Source organism: Chiloscyllium plagiosum, chromosome 11 (assembly GCF_004010195.1).
Source record: "Chiloscyllium plagiosum isolate BGI_BamShark_2017 chromosome 11, ASM401019v2, whole genome shotgun sequence".
Lineage (NCBI taxonomy): Eukaryota > Metazoa > Chordata > Chondrichthyes > Orectolobiformes > Hemiscylliidae > Chiloscyllium > Chiloscyllium plagiosum.
Genome location: NC_057720.1, coordinates 82188030 through 82211156, shown reverse-complemented (window position 1 = coordinate 82211156; position 23127 = coordinate 82188030). Strand labels below are relative to the sequence as shown.

General features: G+C 42.2%; 1 protein-coding gene across 1 annotated transcript in view; it reads left to right on the top strand.

Moving 5' to 3' along the window:
- The window catches only part of LOC122554626 (xenotropic and polytropic retrovirus receptor 1 homolog), a 301561-nt gene that overhangs the window by 205969 nt on the left and 72465 nt on the right, over positions 1-23127 (top strand). The window contains exons 5-7 of the mRNA XM_043699948.1: positions 9926-10075; positions 11546-11629; positions 13564-13645. Coding sequence (XP_043555883.1) covers positions 9926-10075; positions 11546-11629; positions 13564-13645 — 316 coding nt within the window. The remainder of the gene's footprint in view (positions 1-9925; positions 10076-11545; positions 11630-13563; positions 13646-23127) is intronic.

The following is a 23127-nucleotide window of genomic DNA, read 5'->3' as shown; positions in this document are numbered from 1 at the left end:
TGGATAGATACATGGATGGGTACTTAATCTAGGTTAGAAGTTCGGCACAACATCGTGGGCCGAAAGGCCTGTTCTGTGCTGTATTGTTCTATGACTCATTTCCCTGGCTGGTTAATACTGTATACTATCCCTCACCCATTTGCTCAAACTAAATCCTCCTGAATTGGACCTGGTGCTATCCTTAGCTGTATGTGCGGATACTGTAGGCAATCATCACGATGGCTCAGTAGTTAGCACTGCTGCCTCACAGCACCAGGGTCCCAGTTTCAATCCCAGGCTTGGGTGACTGTCTGCGCGGGTTTGCTCTGGTTTCCTCCCACAGCCCAAAGATGTGCCGGTCAGGTGAATTGGCTATGCCAAAATTGCCCATAGTGTTAGGTGCATTAGTCAGAGGGAAATGGGTCTGGGTGGGTTACTCTTCAGAGAGTCGGCATGGACTTGTTGGGCCAAAGGGCCTGTTTCCACACTGTAGGGAATCTAAGTTAATCAACCTAGAATTGTCGTCTGGTGACACCATGAAATATGCAGAGCCAAAACCCAACTGATACTCACTAAATGATAAAGGATTACTGAACACAAACTAATTTTAGCTCAAAAAGAAAAGCCTTTTCAATGGTATTGGAATAAAATGTTATTGCCAAAATGTTTCTTTTCCTTTAATGAATAAGGTATGCATTTGCACAGGATTGTTTAGCATACAGTATTTCAAGTCATATAGCAATTTTCTGGCTAACTTGTATTGCTTTGTAATTTAAAGCTAAAAATAAAGTCTAAATACTGCCATCTGCTGTGCTGAAAGGTATTACCAAGTACAAAAGGATTGGAAACCTAACAACTAGGTGGTTTTATGCTGAATATTTAATTGCCTTTTCCTTGTAGATTGCATTGATTAGACAACTCTCTTACTATTGCAAGGCTTGCCAGAAATGAAAAGCTCTCCAAAAATGTAAATGAACATCCAAATTATCAAAGAGCTATGCAACACTAATTAGATTAGATTAGATTCCCTTCAGTGTGGAAACAGGCCCTTTGGCTCAACCAGTCCACACCGACCTTCCGAAGAGTAACTCACCTCGACCCATTTTCCCTCTGACTAATTGACCTAACACTATGGGGCAATTTAGCATGGTCAATTCACCTGATCTGCACATTTTTGGACTGTGGAGGGAAACTGGAGCACCCGGAGGAATCCCACGCAGACACGGGGAGAATGTGCAAACTCCACACAGACAGGCACCCGAGGCTGGAATTGAACCTGGTACTCTGGCGCTGTGAGGCAGCAGTGCTAACCACTGAGCCACTGTGCGGTACATTGTGAGGAATTCTCCTATACTATAGACTATTCTTCGAATAATCAAGTACAGGGAGACAATCCTTTATCTGAAATCCCAAAATCCGAAAAGCTCCAAAGTCTGAAGGTTTTTTTGTGAATTTTTTTTCTCATTAATAAGGTTATTTGGTGTATAAAACAGTTAACCCAAGTCGACATCCACTCGATGCATGTCACTCAGATCCGACGTTGAGGGAGTGGCCCAGCACCGACAGGCCTTGATTCTGTTTCAAGGCATGTTTTACTCAGCGAGTATGCTCCTCCGGTAAGATTTTTAAAAATTTCACCAAACTGTCACTTATTCTGAAATTCGAAAAATTCTGAATTCCGAAAACCAGCTGGTCCCGAGCATTTCGGATAAAGGATTGTGCACCTGTATTTTAATTTGATAGAAAGAAATTGTATTTATTTAGGACTTTGCATGTTCTTGAGGTTTACCAAAATGCTTCATAGCTATGGCAGTGCTTTTGAAGCTTAATATCTTTGTACGGAGAAATGACAGTTTTATTCTGCTCAATGCAAGGTCTCACAAATGCCATTCTGACTAATGACTATATAATTTATTTTAATGCTGCTAGTTGATAGAAACACAGCATTTACAGAATGCTTTTTGTACCTACTCCCAGATATTTCAAAGTACAATAAATAATTTGAGCGCGATCACTATTGTAATGCAAGAAACACAGCAGCCAATTTGCAGACAGCAAGCTCCAACAAAAAAAAGTGATAACTAGACAAATTTGTTTTGCTGAAGTTGACTGAGGGAAATATCTTGACCAAGCCCTAGTGGATAACTCTTATATTTTTCTATGACAGAATGTCAAAAAGGATCTTTTTACATTCTGCCTCAGTTTAACATCTCCCAAAAAACCCAAACTTTGAACAATGTAACTCTTCCTCATTCCTCTCCCTGTCTCACTCATTCACTCTCTCCCTGTCTCACTCATTCACTCTCTCCCTGTCTCACTCATTCACTCTCTCCCTGTCTCACTCATTCACTCTCTCCCTGTCTCACTCATTCACTCTCTCCCTGTCTCACTCATTCACTCTCTCCCTGTCTCACTCATTCACTCTCTCCCTGTCTCACTCATTCACTCTCTCCCTGTCTCACTCATTCACTCTCTCCCTGTCTCACTCATTCACTCTCTCCCTGTCTCACTCATTCACTCTCTCCCTGTCTCACTCATTCACTCTCTCCCTGTCTCACTCATTCACTCTCTCCCTGTCTCACTCATTCACTCTCTCCCTGTCTCACTCATTCACTCTCTCCCTGTCTCACTCATTCACTCTCTCCCTGTCTCACTCATTCACTCTCTCCCTGTCTCACTCATTCACTCTCTCCCTGTCTCACTCATTCACTCTCTCCCTGTCTCACTCATTCACTCTCTCCCTGTCTCACTCATTCACTCTCTCCCTGTCTCACTCATTCACTCTCTCCCTGTCTCACTCATTCACTCTCTCCCTGTCTCACTCATTCACTCTCTCCCTGTCTCACTCATTCACTCTCTCCCTGTCTCACTCATTCACTCTCTCCCTGTCTCACTCATTCACTCTCTCCCTGTCTCACTCATTCACTCTCTCCCTGTCTCACTCATTCACTCTCTCCCTGTCTCACTCATTCACTCTCTCCCTGTCTCACTCATTCACTCTCTCCCTGTCTCACTCATTCACTCTCTCCCTGTCTCACTCATTCACTCTCTCCCTGTCTCACTCATTCACTCTCTCCCTGTCTCACTCATTCACTCTCTCCCTGTCTCACTCATTCACTCTCTCCCTGTCTCACTCATTCACTCTCTCCCTGTCTCACTCATTCACTCTCTCCCTGTCTCACTCATTCACTCTCTCCCTGTCTCACTCATTCACTCTCTCCCTGTCTCACTCATTCACTCTCTCCCTGTCTCACTCATTCACTCTCTCCCTGTCTCACTCATTCACTCTCTCCCTGTCTCACTCATTCACTCTCTCCCTGTCTCACTCATTCACTCTCTCCCTGTCTCACTCATTCACTCTCTCCCTGTCTCACTCATTCACTCTCTCCCTGTCTCACTCATTCACTCTCTCCCTGTCTCACTCATTCACTCTCTCCCTGTCTCACTCATTCACTCTCTCCCTGTCTCACTCATTCACTCTCTCCCTGTCTCACTCATTCACTCTCTCCCTGTCTCACTCATTCACTCTCTCCCTGTCTCACTCATTCACTCTCTCCCTGTCTCACTCATTCACTCTCTCCCTGTCTCACTCATTCACTCTCTCCCTGTCTCACTCATTCACTCTCTCCCTGTCTCACTCATTCACTCTCTCCCTGTCTCACTCATTCACTCTCTCCCTGTCTCACTCATTCACTCTCTCCCTGTCTCACTCATTCACTCTCTCCCTGTCTCACTCATTCACTCTCTCCCTGTCTCACTCATTCACTCTCTCCCTGTCTCACTCATTCACTCTCTCCCTGTCTCACTCATTCACTCTCTCCCTGTCTCACTCATTCACTCTCTCCCTGTCTCACTCATTCACTCTCTCCCTGTCTCTCTCTTTCTCTCACTCACTCACTCACTCACTCACTCACTCACTCACTCACTCACTCACTCACTCACTCACTCACTCACTCACTCACTCACTCACTCACTCACTCACTCACTCACTCACTCACTCACTCACTCACTCACTCTACCCTCTATGTGAAAAAGTTTCCCCTTAGGTCCCTTTTACATCTTTCCCCTCTCACCCTAAACCTATGTCCTCTAGTTCTGGACTCCCCGACCCCAGGGAAAAGACATTGTCTATTTATCCTATCCATGCCCCTCATGATTTTATAAACCTCTATGAGGTCACCTCTCAGTCTTTGACGCTCCAGGGAAAACAGCCCCAGCCTAATCAGCCTCTCCCTACAGCTAAAATCCTCCAACCCTGACAATATCCGTGTAAATCTTTTCTGAATCCTTTCAAGTTTCACAAAATCCTTCCGATAGGAAGGAGACCAGAATTGCATACAATATTCCTAACCACCATCGTGTACAGCCACAACATGACCTCTCAACTCCTGTACTCAATACTCTGATCAATAAAGGAAAGCATACCAAATGCCGCCTTCACTCTCCTATCTACCTGCAATTCTACTTTCAAGGAGCTATGAACCTGCACTCCAAGGTCTCTTTGTTCAGCAACACTCCCTAGGATATTACCATTAAGTGTGTAAGTCCTGTTCAGATTTGCATACCCAAAATGTAGCACCTCGCATTTATCCAAATTAAACTCTATCTGCCGTTTCTCAGCTCATTGGCCCATCTGAACAAGATCCTGTTGTAATCTGAGGTAACCTTCTTCACTGTCCAGTCCACTTCCAAATTTGGTGCCATCTGCAAACTACTAACTATACCTCCTATGTTCCTATCCAAATATTTATATAAATGATGAAAAGTAGTGGACCCAACCCCAATCCTTGTGTCACTCCACTGGTCACAAGCCTCCAGTCTGAAAAGCAACCCTCCACCACCACCCTCTATCTTCTACCTTTGAGCCAGTTCTGTATCCAAATGGCTAGGTAACCCTTTATTACATGAAATCTAACGTTGCTAACCAGACTCCCATGGGGAACCTTGTTGAACACCTTCCTGAAGTCCATATAGATCAAATCCACCCCTTTACCCTCATCACTCCTCTTTGTTACTTTTTCAAAAAACTCAATCAAGTTAGATACTTGTGCAGTGCTCTTACATAGGGAGTTACAGGATTTTTGCCAAGTAATAATGAAAGATAGCAACATATTTTGTCAGGATTATGAGGGGAGCTTGATGGTGCTGATTTTCCCATGAGTTTATTGCTTTTGATCTTCTAGGTGATTAAGGCTTAGTGATCTGCTGTTGCAGAAACTGCTAGTAGAGGGAGTGAATGTTTCAATTTGGGGGCTGAGTAGATCGGCAGCTTTATCCTGGATAGTTTTGAACTTGCTGAGTGTTGCTGAAGCTGCATTCAACAAGTGGTGAGTATTCTTTAAAGCCCGACTTGTGCTTTGCAGTTGGAAGAACTTTGGGGAGTCGTGTTGAATCACCCAGTCGAGAATGCCAAACCTCTGACCCCGCTGCTCAAGTGGCTGGTGTGGTTTTGTGACAGGTTCGTTTCTACTTTTGGTAATGTTGACCCTGTAATATATGTTAGTTGAAGATTTGGTGATGGTAGTACTATTGAATGTCATGGTTATTTGGTAGTCACTATTTATTTATGCTCTCCAGTGGGTATAGATATGGCATTTTAACATGTTAACTGTATTTAATCACTCCAGGGTCTCAGCTGCAGTTCGGGTCTCAGCTGCGGTTGCAAAGTTAAGTTTCTCCTGAAAGGAAACCTGCTGTTATGTTCATAGGTAACTGCCTTCAGCAGTCACTTATACTTTCATTCACAGATTGTGGATGTTATTAGCATCATTGATTGGCTATCTGTAACAGCCCTCAAGAATATGGTAGTGATCCATTGTAGTCCATATAGAGTCATTGAGATGTACAGCACAGAAACAGATCTTTTGGTCTAACTTGTCCACTCGGTTGGGCTCATTCTCCTTAGGGGCCAGGCAATTACCATCTCTATGTGGTATTAGTGTTGTTTATCAGCCCCTTTTATTATTTTTGTCAGTCTTATTTCATGTAAGAATGGATTGTGTCATTAGTTGAGTTCAAAATTGAAGTAAGCGTTGTGCTGTTATCTCCACCTCATTAATCAATTAGCTTAGGGCTTTGAGACTAGCATGCTAACCAAGAGATATCCCTGCAACAATGCCCTGGACTGAGGTGATTGTCCTTCAACAACCACAACTGTTTTCCTTTGACTAACCTTTAGTGTATCCGTTGTACTCAGCAATTTCTTACTACCTAGAGCGAATCTAAATAGTGGCATCTGTGATGCGAGAGAACTCGGGGAACATTGATCATCCATGTCTGCTGGAAAATGTTCATGCCCACTTGGACTTTGCCTTCCATTCACATTCTAAGCGCTTCCATAATCAGGCGTGGTATTGCCCTTGTAGCCACCTTTCCACTGGTTGTTTCATGGTTCCTACCCATTCGTGAGTGGGCGTGACAGGCTGCAGGTCAGTTGATAATGAGATTACTTAACTCTAATGATAACATCCTGATTTTGTGCTTAGCACAGAATTAATCTGTATAATTGAATGAGGTTGGCATCTCGTTTTCAGGTATGCTAGATGTTGTACCTAATGCAGGTAGTTCTTGTATAACATGAAGTTTGCATTTTTATGCAACCCCACGTTTTAGAAAAACCACACTTTAGAAACAGCGCTTAAAATGTTGGAGGTGTAATTGTGTTACAGCCAACACACATTTAAAAGTTAGCACTTTAGGGACAGTGTCCCCAATTCATCAATCACGTTATAGCGAATTTGTGTTGACGAAATGCATGTTATAGCAGGTCAACCTGTATGATGTTTCACACTCCTCCAGTGTTGTTCCTCTGATTTGGTAGCTGTATGACAATGACACATTGTGGGGGAATGCAAATATGCTGATGATGATGGCTCAAGATCTTTGTAGATGTCCAGCCCAGTTTTGAGCTATGTAATCTGTTTTGAATCTGTCTCAACTGGAATTTTAGAAATAGAGTTCAAAACGTTTTACAGTGTGGAAGGATGCTCTTTGGCTTATTGTGCCTATGCTAGTCATCAAGCACCTGTCCACTGCAATCCCATTATATGTGCCTTATAGCCTATGGCACTTCAACTTATCTAAATAATACTTAAATGTTTTGAGGGTTCCCACCCCTACCACCCTTTCCAGCAGCAAGCTAGAGATAGGCTCCACTTTCCTCTTATACTAAGTCTATGGCTCCTGGTTGTTGACCTCTTTATTAAGAGGATATGTTTCTCTCTGTCAGTCAAGTCTACACCCTCATATGTTTGTAGACCTCATAATTTTGTATACTTCTATCAGGTCCCTCTCGGCCATAACCTCCCTGTGGTGATTTCAATGCCTCAGCGAGTAGAGGAAAGCATCCCATGTTCCTTTTGAGCCACTTTATTTACTTGCCCTGTTGCCTTTGAAGATCTTTGGGAATGCACACCAAAGTCTCTCTGATCTTTTGTACTTTCTGAGGTCCTGTCATTCATCATGTACTCTCTTCCTTTGTTAGTGCTCCTAAAATGCAACACCTCACATTTTTCAGGATTAAATTGTATTTTCCAGTGTTTTGCCAATCTGACCAGCCCATGTACATTGTGTGCCTCTCCTTGCTATTTAGCACATGACTAATTTTTCATGTAATCTGGAAACATATTGATTACATCTCTTAAATTATTAATGTATATTAGAAATAGCAAGGGATATAGGTCATTCTTCTATAACGCGCGTTTCATGAATGCAATTTGGCTGTAACACGATTGGTGAATTGGGGAATGATATTTTAAAGACGCAAACTCCTGTTGGCTAATACGCAATTGCATCCCTTGTTACCTTAAGTCAAGCAAAAGACATTGGATGACGGTGCAATTTTTTTTCTGCCCTTATTGTTGATGTTTCGAGGATGATTTTAGAAATTATTACAGGAGAAAAAATTTGGATTTCAAGGTTCTCCTCATTCCGCACAATGCACTAAGCCATGCTCCCAAAATTGGTGAGCTTTCTGAAAACATCAAAGTGCTACTTCTACCTCTGAATGCAACCGCTCTCATTCAACCCATGGGACCAGGGGACAATAGCAGCTTTTAAAGCTTATTATTTAAGTTGCACATTCGAGAAGCACTTTGCAGCTACTCAGGGGGATAAAGAGGACTGTGTTCTTCAATTTTGAAAGAGCTTTAACATTAAAAATGCTATTGAATCATTGTGGAGGCTTGGAGTGATGTGAGTAAGGACTGCTTGTATGCAGTTTGGCGGAAGCTACTCCCAGATTTCCTTCATGATTTTGAAGTCATTGAACCTCGGAGGAGCTTCCAGCAATCAAAGCAGATTGTGTCATTCTTGCAAAGTAAGTTGAATTTGAAGAAGTGGACTTATCTGCAGCAACTTGTTGCTCTGGGGGAAGTTGAAGCTCAGGATGCAGACAGTGAGGTCCATGAGAACTTTCCACTTCTCTTTTGTCTTCTATCCTGAGAGAAGTTGAGATACAATTGCAAATCTTAGAAGACAATGGCTACAATGCAGAATGCAGCAGGTAGGCAGTTTGTGGCATAAAGTCTTATCTGGCACTCTATGAACAGTTTCTTCATCATAGAAGAAAGATGGCAAAGCAGCAAAAACTAGAAACCTTTTTTAAGCCAACCCCCAAGAAACAGTCTGAGGACAATGAAATACAGCCATCCACTTCAGGACTAAGTATTCTCTTTCTTCATAACTCTGCACACAGAACTGCACCAGAAAATAATGATGACCCTCAGCCCTCGTCTTAATACAGTAGCGTAACTCAGCAAACTCAGAAACCCCTTAAATACATTTATTGTATTATTTCATTAAGATATACGATTTTAACTTTTACTTAGACTGTGCTATTGTTTGCATTCGGCTAATTGCTATTTTTGTTTCGGTTTTTACTGATATTTTTGGTGGTTCACTCAGCCCTGTTTTTCCCAACAGGCCCTGTTATTTCTATTGCGTGATTTTCTATAACACAAGGTCACATGAGAATGCAGCTACCACATTATAGCAGAACAGACTATACAGCACTGAGCTCTGTTACGCCACTGGACACAGGATTCCAGTTACAAAACTAACCTTTAATCATTTGCTTCCTTTGACTAAACCAATTTTGGGTTTAATTTACCAAATTGCTCTGGATCCCATGGCCTGTTACCAGCTTAATCAGTCTCCTATGCAAGGCCTTGTCAAAAGCCTTAGCTAAGTAGAAACGATGCTCAGTACTATGCAAGGTGTTCTGAGTGTGAAGAGCTTTGCTTCTACAAGATCTGTCTGATGATCCAAATAGATGAAGCTGTGACAGAGAGATTGATGAGGATGAGGTCTGCTTGGAACTTCCCGGAGAGTGGTATCTTAGTTGACTGTTTTCTTTAATCATTTACTGTAGGTCAAGTATGTAACCATATTATTCAGAACTCGAGTTTCAGTCAATAATAATGTGATTGAGCCACTCTTGCTGGTGAACATTAAAATCTCTCACCCAGAAAATATTCTGAGCCATGCTGCTTCTACCAAATGGTGTTCAACACGTTTGAGTACTGATTCACCAGCCAAAAGAGATGATAATCAGGAGGTTTTCTTGTCCATGTTTGACCTGATACCATGAGATTTCATGTGGTCTGATGAAATAGAAGCTGCTTAGTATTGATAATAAAGGCACTTGAGTCAATGGATACACTTTGGGTCGGTTTTCCTAAAGTTAGTGTAATTCCATAGATGTTTCAGTGAGCACATCTTGGCCGGGTATGCTTTTTGTTGTCTCCAAATGCTGAGGTTGATGTTTATACTTCTTTGTTACAGTTTTGTACAACTCAGTGGCTTGCTTATGGTTTCAGAGCACAGTTCAGAGTCAATCAGATTGCTGTGTGTCTGGAATGCAACAGATGAGCAGTAGCTATTTAATAATTATGCTAAAAACCAATAAGCGCTCTTTTAAATAGCCTGCTGCTTTACTTTCGTATAGAATCTGAATTTCACCGGTTTTCGAAAGATTCTGAAAAAGCATGATAAGATGCTGGAGACAAGCCGTGGTGCTGACTGGAGAGTGGCACATGTAGAGGTGGCTCCATTCTATACCTGCAAGAAAATCACCCAGCTCATCAGTGAGACAGAGGTAAGAGGCAAAGATTGTCCTACACAGTGAGATAGAACTAAGGTTCAACGATCCTCTCTAAAGTGCTCTGTCCACAGCTTGAATAATGCTAGGGACTCTCTCTTTCTTGACCAAGTTAATTTTCTATAGCCTGAAATATTTTCCAATCTCTGCTGAAACAACTGACTCCATTTCAGTGCTCTACACGTGAACCTGTAACCATGTATTTGCATTGTTAAGAAGCAAAACATATAATTACAGTACTGGTTATGTTCTATAGACCTCTGACCAGAGGGAAAAATATAGAGAAGGACATGTGCGGGGAAATTACAAAGCTGTATGAGCACCTTCATCCCACACCACAGCACATAATCACAGAATCCTTGCTAAGTATTCTTAATTTATTTAAAGAAGCATATAACACTGATAAAGATCATTCAGCCCTTTCTGGATGGGTCAGCACTTTAAAGTAATGGTCTAACTAATCCAGTTTCTCAGTTAATTGCTTTAAAATATCCATCTTACTCTTTTATTAAAATTAATTGTGAATCTGCTTCCACCACCCATTCAAGCAATGCATTCCAAAATATCGTATTTTGCATATATAAAACCTCCACCTCTCTCTTCTCAATCTTTGCCAGTTAGATAACATACTTTCCTGCTGGTTGCTAGTCAATCACCAGGATTATTCATAATTTTCAACATCTATCAAATCTTCTCTGCTTCAAGGAGAGTAATCCTTGTAATCCAAGGAGAGTAATTCTCGATGTAAATTTATTTAACTTAATTATGTTTCAGTATATCTAGCCAACATCACTTCAGATATGTTACTATTTTATCTAATTTCATGAGTTCATAAGCAGTATAACTTCACATTGAATTAATGTAGTAGTGTTTTGTAGTGTTAGACCAGCAACCCATAAGTTACAGGTTCAAATCTGAATTAAACAGATGGAATGATTTGCTGAATCAAAGCAGATTAATGAGCGCAGTCTCAAATGGAGACAGGGTGAGCGCAGTTGTGATAAATCTTCCAGCCTACTGCATACGGTTGCACAGCAAGACAACACTCGGGGAGTTTGCCAAACCTGTCATGTCAATAAAAGCCAAAAGAACTGCGGTTCCTGTAAATCAGAAACAAGAATTGAAATTGCTGGAAAAGCTCAGCAGATCTAGCAGCACATGGAGAGAAATCAGAGTTAACGTTTCAGGTCAAATGACCCTTCCTCAGAACTGGCCCATGTCAATATCTGACTTGAGTCCTACTTCACTTGAGCAACTCTTAATGTCTACTCACAGCTCAGCATGCTGCTCACTGATAAAACATCTGCTGTTGGCCTCTAGGAATTTGTAATAAATCTGACCATTGCAAAGCAGAAAAATAATAAGTACCAGTTGTGGACTTAGTTACTTAAGATTTAATGACCAATTACTCACTTTTTTATTTCATATATTCTAGTAAGATTAATTCTGATCTGTTTTGCTTGGTAGGCTCTTGTTACCGCAGAATTGGAAGGAGGTGACAGGCAGAAAGCCATGAAGAGGTTACGAGTCCCACCCCTTGGAGCTGCTCAGGTTACATTAAGCTTGCAGTGCAGTAGCTTTCATTTCTCTCATTGTTTTTGGAGACTGAACTGCAAAGCAGTACAGAGAAAGAGTGTTATTGTCATAGGTGCTGTCTTTCAGAGAGGGCATGAAACTGAGGCCTTGACAGCCCCCTCAAGAGGCAAATATAGCCCCATCACGCTGTTTGATTGCAAAATTTTTACATTTCTAAAGTTCATTTCATGTAGTAAAATGTTACAAGGTTCTTTGCAGGAAGATTAATACAACAAATTCTCATTATCTGCAGAGAATAGGGGCATGGACCTCCAGCAGATAAAAAATGCAGACACTGCTGCAAGGTAAAACTCCTATCTATCAGGAAGAATTACATGAACAAGTTAATAGGGGAGAAAAACATGATCTAGGGCTGATCTCGCAAGTATGCAGATCTGAGGGTAGCCAATCAATGGATAATGAGGAGTGCGTGTAGGTAAAATTTGATTTTGAGCCACATAAGATTAGGTTACCAAAGGCTTGCTCAAAGAGGTAAGTTTTAAGGAGCATCTTACAGGAGATACTTAGGTACAGACATTCATTATAAAAATCCAGTAAAGGATAGAAATTGGAGCTACACAATAGGTAAAAATTGGAGGAATAACATCTTAATGGAAGGTTGGAGTAGGTTACAGAGAAAAGAATGGAGGACTTTAAACATTAGGTTGCAAGTTCTAAATCTGAAGCATTGCCAAACCAGGACCAAATGTAGTTCAGGCACTATGGATGATTTTTGACAGGTCTTGCGATGAGTTAGGATTAAAACAATGATTTTTTTTTAATTAGCTCAGTTTTGCAGACTAAAAGAGAAATGAAGTTTTTCCTCATATAGAGACAACATTTACCCCCCCCAAACAGCAGTACCAAAGTAGATTAACTGCTATCTGTCTCTTTGCTATTTGTGAAATGTTTGCATTTGCTGTTTGCAAATTAGCTGGTTTGCCTATTTAACAGTTTCTGTAGTTCAGAATTTTTGATGTTCTATGATGTGCTTTAGCGTGTCTTGAAATGAAAGGTGCTATAGAAATGTAAATTTTGATATCTGTAGCTGGTAAACAGTACTGTTTCAATTTAGAGTATATATTGTCATCATTGAACACTCCTCGGTCAGGTATAGCATGTTGAGATGCAAAGTGAAGCATGCTCTACTTCTGTCCAACAATGCACCTCTAACCACACATTTCCGAGCATAACCCTATAAAAGTTAATAGGATGTAGTCCATTTCCAGTATCAGTCTAGCTCTGTTGGGATTATCAGTTAAGGACAATTTTTGAATTATGGATCTTCACTCATTTCTAACTGGGTTGACACTATCCAAGCTCCATTCATTTTGAATCCTTGACCAGGAGATGTTAGCCACTCTTAAACCTCGGTCCAAGAAGTAAAAGATCCAGGTGGAATTCACAGAATTCTCAATTTTATGTTTATCAACTGATATTTATCACTCCAATGCCAATTCATGCTCAATTCAAGTTCTTTTAAGGGTAAATTCAATACAGGCTGGCATTGTAACACTACCGTATATGGACCCAACGGCAGCCAGTCTTGAAAGGTGAAAGGTGTTGACAATCTAACTGCATGATCACATGTCGTACAGGTTTGGTGCAGGGATTATGTATCGGGTAAAAAATACTTAGAATTCCATAGATTTTAGAGACATGTTTTTCTTGCAGTTGTTTGTACCTTGACAAAGAACCAGTAAAAAATATCATCCCATTATTGATATTAAATCATTTGGATACAGTGTATCTTGTATATTTTAAAACTTAAGTAAAGATTTATGCGAGGAGTTCATCAATGTGAATTATTGCTGTTTAGGAATGTACGGAGTTGTTTCAGTAAGAATTAAAGCATTGTTTCTATCTACTTTACCCTACCTTATCTACTTCATATTCTTTTTTTTTTACAGCCAGCCCCAGCGTGGACCATATTCAGAGTGGGAATGTACTTCGGAATTTTTGTTGTACTGCTTGCAGCTCTGTTACTCATAGGTAAATGTCAAGACTACGTATACACTAGTTTTCTACATTCTAAAGGAATTAAGTGTGTGTCTGTTTAACTTTTCCAATCTGCTTGAAATGAAGATGCAGCATGTTTTTGTTTCTTGTGTTGCAAATAACATTTGCACCACGCAGGTACCAGGCAATCTTCTGCAAGAGAGAATCCAGCAATCTCCCTTTGACATTCATGGCATTACCATTGTGAAATCCACCCACAACATAGAGCTTGGGGATTATTATTAATTATCATTAACCAGAAACTGAACTGGATCAGTCATTATAAATATCATGACTACAAGAGCCTGTCGGAGTTTGGGAATTCTCTTTTGAGAATGTTCTCAAGTGGGAGGGTGAGCAGCCAGAAGTCATTGTGTAGGTTCTCACAAATGACATAAGTAGAAATAGGGATGAGGTCCTGCGGAGTGATTATAGAGAGCTAGGCAACAAGTTAAAAACCAGGACTCCGTCAGTGGTAATCTCCAGATTACTTCCAGTGCCACATGCTAATGAGGGGAAGCAGATGAGTGTGTGGCTAAACAATTCATGCAGGGAGCAGGGATTCAGATTTTGAGATCATTGGAATCTTTTCTGGGGCAGAGGTGATCTGTTCAAGAGGTATAAGTTGCACCGGAACTGGAGGGGGACCAATATCTTGGTGGGCAGGTTTGCTCGTGCTACAAGGGAGGGTTTAAACTGGATTGGCAGGGGGAGTGGGATCGTCAACAGCAAGGAGGGAAGTACGAGGCTGGAAGGAGATACAGTAATCAAAAATAGTAAAGTGAAGAGACAGGTCAGGCTGGAAAATGACGGGGAGCGAGGAATGCCTGTAGGATTAAATTGCATCTATTTCAATGCAAGAGGACTGACAGGTAAGGCTGGTGAACTCGGCATTGATAGGTGTGTGGACTGGGATATTATAGACATTATAGAAATGGTTAAGAGAGGGACAGAAGTAGCAGCTTAACGTGCCAGGGTACAGGTGCTTCAGACAGAACAGAGGTTGTGGAAAGACGGGAGGGGGAGTTCCATTTTTGATTAAGGCAAATATCACAGCAGTAATGCAAGATGAAATAACTGAAGAATCAACCAGTGAGGCTTTGTGGGTGGAGCTAAGAAATGAGAAGGAGATGGTGATGTTATTAGGGTTGTACTGCAGGCCCTCAAATAGTCAATGGTTATTAGAGGAACAAATATGCGGGAGATTGGGGAGACTTGCAGGAACAATAGGGTTGTCATTGTATGGGAATTTAATTTTCCTAGCGTAGACTGGGGCTGTCTGAGCATTCAGGGCTTAGATGGGGTGGAATTTGTTAAGGGTATTCAGGAAGGTTTCCTCAAGCAGTATATAATGGATCCTACTTGGGAAGGGACAAAACATGACATACTCTTCGGAAAAAGGGCAGGACAGGTGAAGGAGGTGACAGTGGGGGATCACTTTGGGACCAGTGAACATAGTTCTATTAATTTGAAAATAGTTATGGAGAGGGACAAAACATGTCCACAGGTTCAATTTCTAAATTGGGGCAAGACAAATTTTGATCGAATTAGACAGGAGATTGCAGGGGTTGATTGGCGTAGTTTGTTTGCAGGCAAAGGGACCTCTGGCAAGTAGGAGGCCTTTAAAAGTTAGATAGCCAGAGTTCAACGTCTATATGTTCCTGTGAGGGTGGAGGCCAAGCTTGACAGGAATAGGGAACCATGGATGACGAGATATTGAGGCTTTGACCAGAAAAAAGGAGGCTTGGCTCAGGTACAGGTAGCTGGGATCAAGGGAAACCCTGGAGGTATATGGTGGATTCAGGAGTCTACTGAAGAAGAAAACCAGGAGGGCAAAAAGGGGGTACAAATTAGCCTTGACTGAGAAGATTAGGATGAATCCAAAGCAGTCATTTATATTAAAGGAAAAATAATAACTAGTGAGAGAGTAGTAAGCGAGTTCTAGTGAGAGAACTAGTAAGGACCAAAGTGGACATGTATGTGTGGAACTGCAGGAGATGGGCAAGATCCTCAATGAATATTTCTCCTCTGTGTTTACCATGGAGAAAGACAAGAAGACTTGGGGAAGTTAGTGGTCATATCTTGGGGGCAATCCATATCATAGCAGAGGTGGTGTTGGATGTATTAGAATGTATGATGGTTAATAAATCTCCTTGTCCTGATCAGATATATCCAAGAATACTACAAGAGGCCAGAAAAGAAATTGTGGGGGCCCTGGCTGATAATTTTGTATCATCATTAGCCACAGATGAGGTCCTGGAGGAATGTAGGGTAGTGAATGTTGTGCCATTGTTCAAGAAGGGCTGCAAAGAAAAGCCTGGGAACTACAGACCAGTCAGCTTAACATCCGTGGTAGGTAGGTAGGTAAATTACTTGAGAAGATTCTGAGAGATATGATATAAATGCATTTGGAAAGACGGGGTTTGATTAGGAATAGTCAGCATGGCTTTTAGCATGGGAGATCATGCTTGTTAAGTTTGTTAGAGTCCTTTTATGAAGTAACCAGGAAGGTTTACGAGGGCAGAGTGTTAAACGTAGTCTATAAGGATTTCATTAAGGCCTTTGATAAGGTAGGCTGCTCTGGAAGGTGAGGTCGCAAGGAATACGGGGGAGCTGGCAAATTGGATACACAGTAGGTTTGATGGAGGGAAGCAGAGGGTAATAGTGGAAGGATGCTTCTCGAACTGGAGGCCTGAGAGTGGTAGTGTACCTCATGGGTCGGTGTTGGGCCCTTTATTGTTTGTTATCGATGAGAATGTACAAGGAGTGATTAGTAAATTTGCAGATGACACCAGAATTGGTGGCATCATAGACAGTGAGAAGGGTTATCAGAACTTGCAGGAGGACCTTAATCAGCTGGGGAAGTGAGCTGAGAAATGGCAAATGGAGTTTAATACAGATAAGTGTGAGGTCTTACATTTTGGAAAGTCAAATCAAGGTCAGAGTTTCATGGTGAATGGTCAGGCCTTAAGGAGTGTAAACAAACAGAGGAATCTTGGAGTTCAGGTTCACGGTTCTCTGAAATTTGAGTCATAAGTATTCAGGGCAGTGAAGAAGGCTTTTGGCATGCTGACCTTCATCAATCAGAGCATTGAGTATCGAAGTTGGGAAGTTATGTTGTAGTTGTACAGGACATTGGTGAGGCCGCACTTGGAGTATTGTGTTCAGTTTTTCTCACCTTGCTATAGGAAGGATGTTATTAATCTGGTAAGAGTGCAAAAAAAATTTACAAGATTATTTCCAAGACACAATGGTCGGAGGTATAGGGAGCGGTTGGACAAGCTGGGACATTTTTCTTTAGAGCGTTAGGGACTGAGGGGGTACTTAATAGAAGTAGTTAAGATCATGAGAGGCATGGATAGGGTGCACTCAGTCTTTTTCACAGGGTTGGGGAATCGAAGACTACAGGGCATCATTTTAAAGTTAGAGGGGAAAGAATGAAAGGGAACCTGATGGCAGATGTTTTACACAGAGGGTGATACGCATATGGAATGAGGTGCCAGTGGAAGTGTTTGAGGTGGGTACATTAACAACATTTAAAAGACATTTACACAAATATATGGAGAGAAAAGGTTTAGCAGGATATGGGCCAAGTGTAGGTGAATGGAGTTAGTGTGGATGGACAGTCAGTCAGCATGGATCAGATTGGGCCAAAGGGCCAGTCTCCGTGCTGTGGGACTCTTATCACTCTGAGTCTCCGTAGGATGTCCAGCATCTACAAGTTCTTTTACATTCTGTCCACCAGTAGCCTATTTGAATGCCACACAACGTTCCTTCACCACCTTAAATATTTACTTCCTGCACCATGAAAGCACAGTTGCAGCAGTGTATACCAGATACACGATGCACTGCAGAAACTAAGCACCTAGGCTCCTTCCATAGCAACTTCCAAATTCTCCAACGTTCTGGAAGGGCAAAGGCAGCGGAGGCACAGGAACACCGCCACCTATAAGTTCCCCTCCTCACTACATACCATGCTGACTTGGAACTATGTTCTCATTTCATCACTGAGTCACAATCCTGGAACTATCTTTGGAACAGTGCTGTAGACATCCTCACATCAGATGGACTGCAGCATTCAAGAAGGCAACTCATCACCAAATTCTCAAAGGCAAACAGTAGTGAACAAATAATTAAAAGAAAATTGATGCATTGCCAAGAGAGGATTCACCTGCCAAGAGAGGATTCACCTCCCAAGACAACCTTGTTTTGGGGATGATACATTTGTGTTCACATTGAACTAGTTATAACGAAAATGCTTTCCTACTTACTTCCTCCTCTTCCACCCAATTTTCTCTCTTTTCCCCATAACGATGCTGTCTTATCCTGAGGGGTAAATCCTGCTGGCACTGGTCAACTTCTGGTCCCTCAGCTGCAGTACCTTATGTGGAGCGTTGACTGTGAGATTTGAACTGTGGGAAACACAATAGTTGAATGCAAACCTGTTCTTCTCATCTGCGCACTCATATTCTCCACAAAGAGTTTGGATTCTGGAGTGAGAATTTGTTTTTTCATCCATCACTCTAGAGGACAGAGAGCAACTGTCATGTCAAGTTAAGATCAGCCAATTTTCCACACACACAGAAGAGAAACATGGTTGGCGCAGCTCAATTTCAGACCCAGCTGACTTTTTATCCACTCTCCTATTGGGGAATTGACTTCTCTTTTTAAATACTGTATGAGCAAAATTTCAACCCAGACGTAAATTGCACAAAATGGAAGCAATAATAAGCATACTGTTGAGATAATGTTCTGAAATTATGCATGTCAAGCAGATTCCAATATGCTGTACGTCTCATTTTCCCCATCTGTTTCAAGTACTAAGTACTGCTGATAATGGATTCAAGTAGTTGCTGATTGTGGTGCTTACGCAATTTAAGAACGTCAAGAAAAAAAGGTTACCAAGATGAACAATGTTCACTAATTTTAAACTGAGCATCATTACCATGATCTTATTCACACTTACACCACAGCTTTGCTTCTGCTGCAGGAAACCTGTCCGATCTCCATTCACTAGGACGGGGAGTAGCTAGCAAATTTAGGCTGTGTAGCTTCTGCTAAGCTATTGTTTTATGAGCTCCACCGTGTAACCAACAAGATTATGGTGCCCAGGCTGTTACGTAGGGTTGCAATGAGTCAGTAGTACGTATCCTTTGTTTGTATTGTGGATTTTGTATCACCCCACCCTTCCCAAAAGACATTTTGTGGATCAAAAGACTAATCTGTGGTAAACAATTTTATACTATGCCCCCACAAAGCAGAAGCAAGATAAAAATAACCAGAGTGAATCATACAGCCAAAAACATCCGGGGATGAAATACCTCATCTGTGCTGACTCAACTGGTCTCAGCTGAGGCAGCAGTTGATGGAAAGGGTAACTGTTGCCCTCAGTAGCATTGAACTAGAGGCGGGTGTATCAACCATGATACCTATTTGTGATTGTAAATCAGTGATTCCTGAATGGGAAATGCGCTTCTGTGGTCACAGTAAGCTCAGGTTCAGGCTTGGCTTCAATGCCACTCCTGGTTGAATAACCCACCAAAACACATTCTTCATAACCTATCCTTCACTCTATCTCAATATCTTTGGTTAATTTCAGTGTTAAAATGTGACTATATCCTGGCATTATGCATAAAAGTTTACAATTTCCTGTAAATGGACTTTGAAATAACCCAGCAGAGTCAAGCGAGCATGAGCCAGGGAGCAGCCAGGAAAGTAATAGATGTACAGCACGGAAACAGACCCTTCGGTCCAACCCGTCCATGCTGACCAGATATCCCAACCCAATCTAGTCCCACCTGCCAGCACCCAGCCCATATCCCTCCAAACCCTTCCTATTCATATACCCATCCAAATGCCTCTTAAATGCCGCAATTGTACCAGACTCCAGCTCATGAATCAGCGGAACAAAGGCGGAAGTGGACATGGGCTCTGCGAGGTAAATGGACTAATGTATTTGGGAAGCGACTAAACCCGAAACACTGCCTATGTAGTGTCTCCCACCCGTCCTCTTCCTCTAACCAAAAAACAATTCTGTGTAGAGGTTGGTACGGTGAGGTTTTTTTAAAATCTCTTCTGGCAACTTAAAGCTGAGGGGATGGAAGCTATGGCAGTTGCTTGCTCCTCTCACAGGATGTGGGAAGTAAGTGTCTCTGCTGACTTCATCTGCAAGAAGTGTATCAGCTCCTCACAGACTACGCAAGTGCAGCTGAACATGTAGCTGCTGAGCTGGTGTAGGAGGAAGGGCTTCAGATATGTGTACCATTGGGATACCTCCTGGGGAAAGTTGGACCAGTACGAGGAGAACAGGTTACACCTGAAGTAGAAGGGCACCAATATCCTGAGAGGAGGTTTGCTAGAGCTCTTCAGGAGGGTTTAAACTAAAAGGTCAGCAGGAGTATGGGAACCGGAGCTACGGAGCAGAGGATAGGATAGCTGGTGAACAGGCAGATATAGTGTGCAGAGAGTCTGTGAGGAAGGCTGGGCAGTTGATAAGGCAAAGTTGCAATCAGTGTGGTGGGTTGAAGTGTGCCTATTTTAACGCAAGAATTGTCAGGAATAAGTTGGATGAACTTCGACCATGGGTCAATACTTGCAACTACAATGTGTGGCCATTATGGAGACTTGGATATCAGAGGGACAGGAATATTTGTCGGATGTTCCAGGGTAAAGATATTTCAAAAGGAACAGGGAGGGAGGTAAAAGAGTTGGGGGAGTGGCATTGCTAATCAGGGATAGTATCACAGCTGCAGAAAAGGAGGCTGTCGAGGAGGGTTTGTCTACTGAGTCAGTATGGGTGGAAGTCAGAAACAGGAAAGGAGCAGACATCTTATTGGGAGTTTTCTATAGACCCTCCAGTAGCAACAGAGACATGGATGAGTAGATTGGGGGGTAGATTTTAGAAAGATGCAGAAGTACCAGGGTTGTTGTCATGTGTGACTTCAACTTCCCGAATATTGATTAGAATCTCCTCAGTACAAGTTGTTTGGATGGAGCATATTTTATCAGGTGTGTCTAGGAAGGATTCCTGACTCAATATGTAGGTAGGCCGACTAGAGGGGAGGCCATATTGGATTTGGTGCTTGACAACAAACCTGGTCAGGCGTCAGATCTCTCAGTAGGAGAACATTTCAGTAATGGTGATCACTACTTCCTGACCTTTACTACAGTCATGGAGAGGAGTAGGAGCAGATGGTATGGAAAAGTATTTAATTGGACAGTGGGAATTACAATGCTGTTATGCAGGAACTGTGGAGCATAATTTGGGAACAGATATTCTCAGGGAAATGCACATTAGAAATGTGGAGGTTGTTTAGGGAGCACTTGCTGCGAGTGCTGGGTAGGTTTGTCTACTGAGGCATGGAAGGGATGGTCGGGTGAAGGAACCTTGAATGACCAGAGATGTAGAATATCTAGTCAAGGGGAAGAAGGAAGCTTACTTAAGGATGAGGAAGCAAGGATTGGAAGGGTTCTAGAGTGTTAGAAGATAGCCAGGAAGGAACTGAAGAATGGACTGATGAGAGCTAGAAGGGGCATGAAAAAGCCTTGGCAGGCAGGATTAAGGAAAATCCCAAGGCGTTCTACACTTACATGAGGAACAAGAGGATAGCCAGAGTGAGGTTGGGGCCGATCAGGGATGGTGGAGGAAACTTGTGCCTAGAGTCAGAGGAGGTAGGGGAGATCCTTGATGAATACTTCAGTATTCACTAGTGAGAGGGACTTTGTTTGTGAGGACAGCGTGAAACAAGCCGATCTGCTCGAACAGGTTGATGTTAAGAAGGAGGATGTGCTGGAAATTTTTAAAAAGATCAAGCTAGATAGGCCAGACGGGATGCATCCAAGGTTAGTGAGGGAAGAGATTGCTGCACTTTTGGTGATGGTCTTTGCGTCCTCGTCCACTGGAGTAGTACCAGATGATTGGAGGTGGCAAATGTTATTCCCTTGTTGAAGCAAGGGAATAGGGATAACCCTGGGAATTATAGACCGATCAGTCTTACGTCGGTGGTGGGCAAATTATTGGAGAGGATTCTGAGAGACAGGATTTATGATTATTTGGAAAAGCATAGTTTGATTAGAGATAATCAGGATGGCATTGTGAGGGGCAGGATGCCTCTCAAACCTTATTAAATTCGTTGAGGATGTGACAAAACACATTGATGAAGGTAGAGCAGTAGATGTGGTGTACGTGGATTTTAGCAAGAGGTTTGATAAAGTTACCCATGGTAGGCTCATTCAAAAAGTGAGGAGGCAAGGGATACAGAGAAACCTGGCTGTCTGGGTACAGAATTGGCTGGCTCATAGCAGACAGAGGGTGGAAGTAGATGGAAAGTATTCAGCCTGGAGCTTGGTGACCAGTGGTGTTCTGCAAGGTTCCGTCCTGGGACTTGTGCTGTTTGTGATTCTTATAAGCGACTTGGTTGAGGAAGTGGAAGGGTGTGTTAGTAAGTTTGCCGATGACATGAAGGTTGGTGGAGTTGTGGATAGTGTGGAGGGCTGTTGTAGGTTGCGACAGAACATTGACAGGATGCAGACCGAGGTTGAGAAGTGGCAGATCAATTTCAACCTGGAAAAGTGTGAAGTGATTCATTTTGGAAGGTGGAATTTGCTGCTGATGTATAAAACCCTGGTTAGACCACACTTGGAATTTTGTGTTCAGTTCTGGTTGCCTCATTATAGGAAGGATGTGGAAACTTTCAAGAGGGAACAGAGGAGGTTTACCAGGATGCTGCCTGGACTGGAGGGCATGTCTTATGAAGAAAGGTTGAGAGAGCTAGGGCTTTTCCCATTAGAGCGAAGAAGGATGAGAGGTGACATGATAGAGTTATGCAAGGTGAAGAGAAGCGTAGAGTGGATAGCCAGAGACTTTTACCCCGGGCAGAAATGACTATCGTCATAGGGCATAATTGTATGGTGACTGGAGGAAGATTTAAGGGAGATGTTAGAGGTAGGTTATTTACACAGAGAATGGTGGGTGCGTGGAATGCATTGCCAGCAGTGGTAGTAGAATCAGATGCGTTAGGGACATTTAGGTCATTCTTGGATAGTTACATGGATAATAGTAAAACGAAGGGTGTATGGTTAGTTTGATCTTAGAGTAGGATAAAAGGTCGGTACAAGATCGAGGGCTTGAAGGGCCTGTACTGTTCTATGTTGTTAAGAATACATTGGCAGTAAATGATATTGAAGCTACTTGTAAAGTTAAAGAATAGCTGGTTTGAGACACATTTGGGAACTATACAGTGACCAGGTATGTGTCCCGTTTTGAGGCACTTGGTAAAGCGAGGGTTTCGACTTTGGTGTTAAAAAGACAATGGACTTTCTAGTGCAAGAGGGAGTCAAGTTGCACGGTTCCACTTTTGTCCTTGTATTTGCCAGGTGCAGGAAGGCAATGTTGGATCAAGAGGGAGGAAGAAAGACTTTTTTCATCCTTTCCCTTTGTGAATGTGATAGTGATGAGTCTGATGAAGTAACTCAAG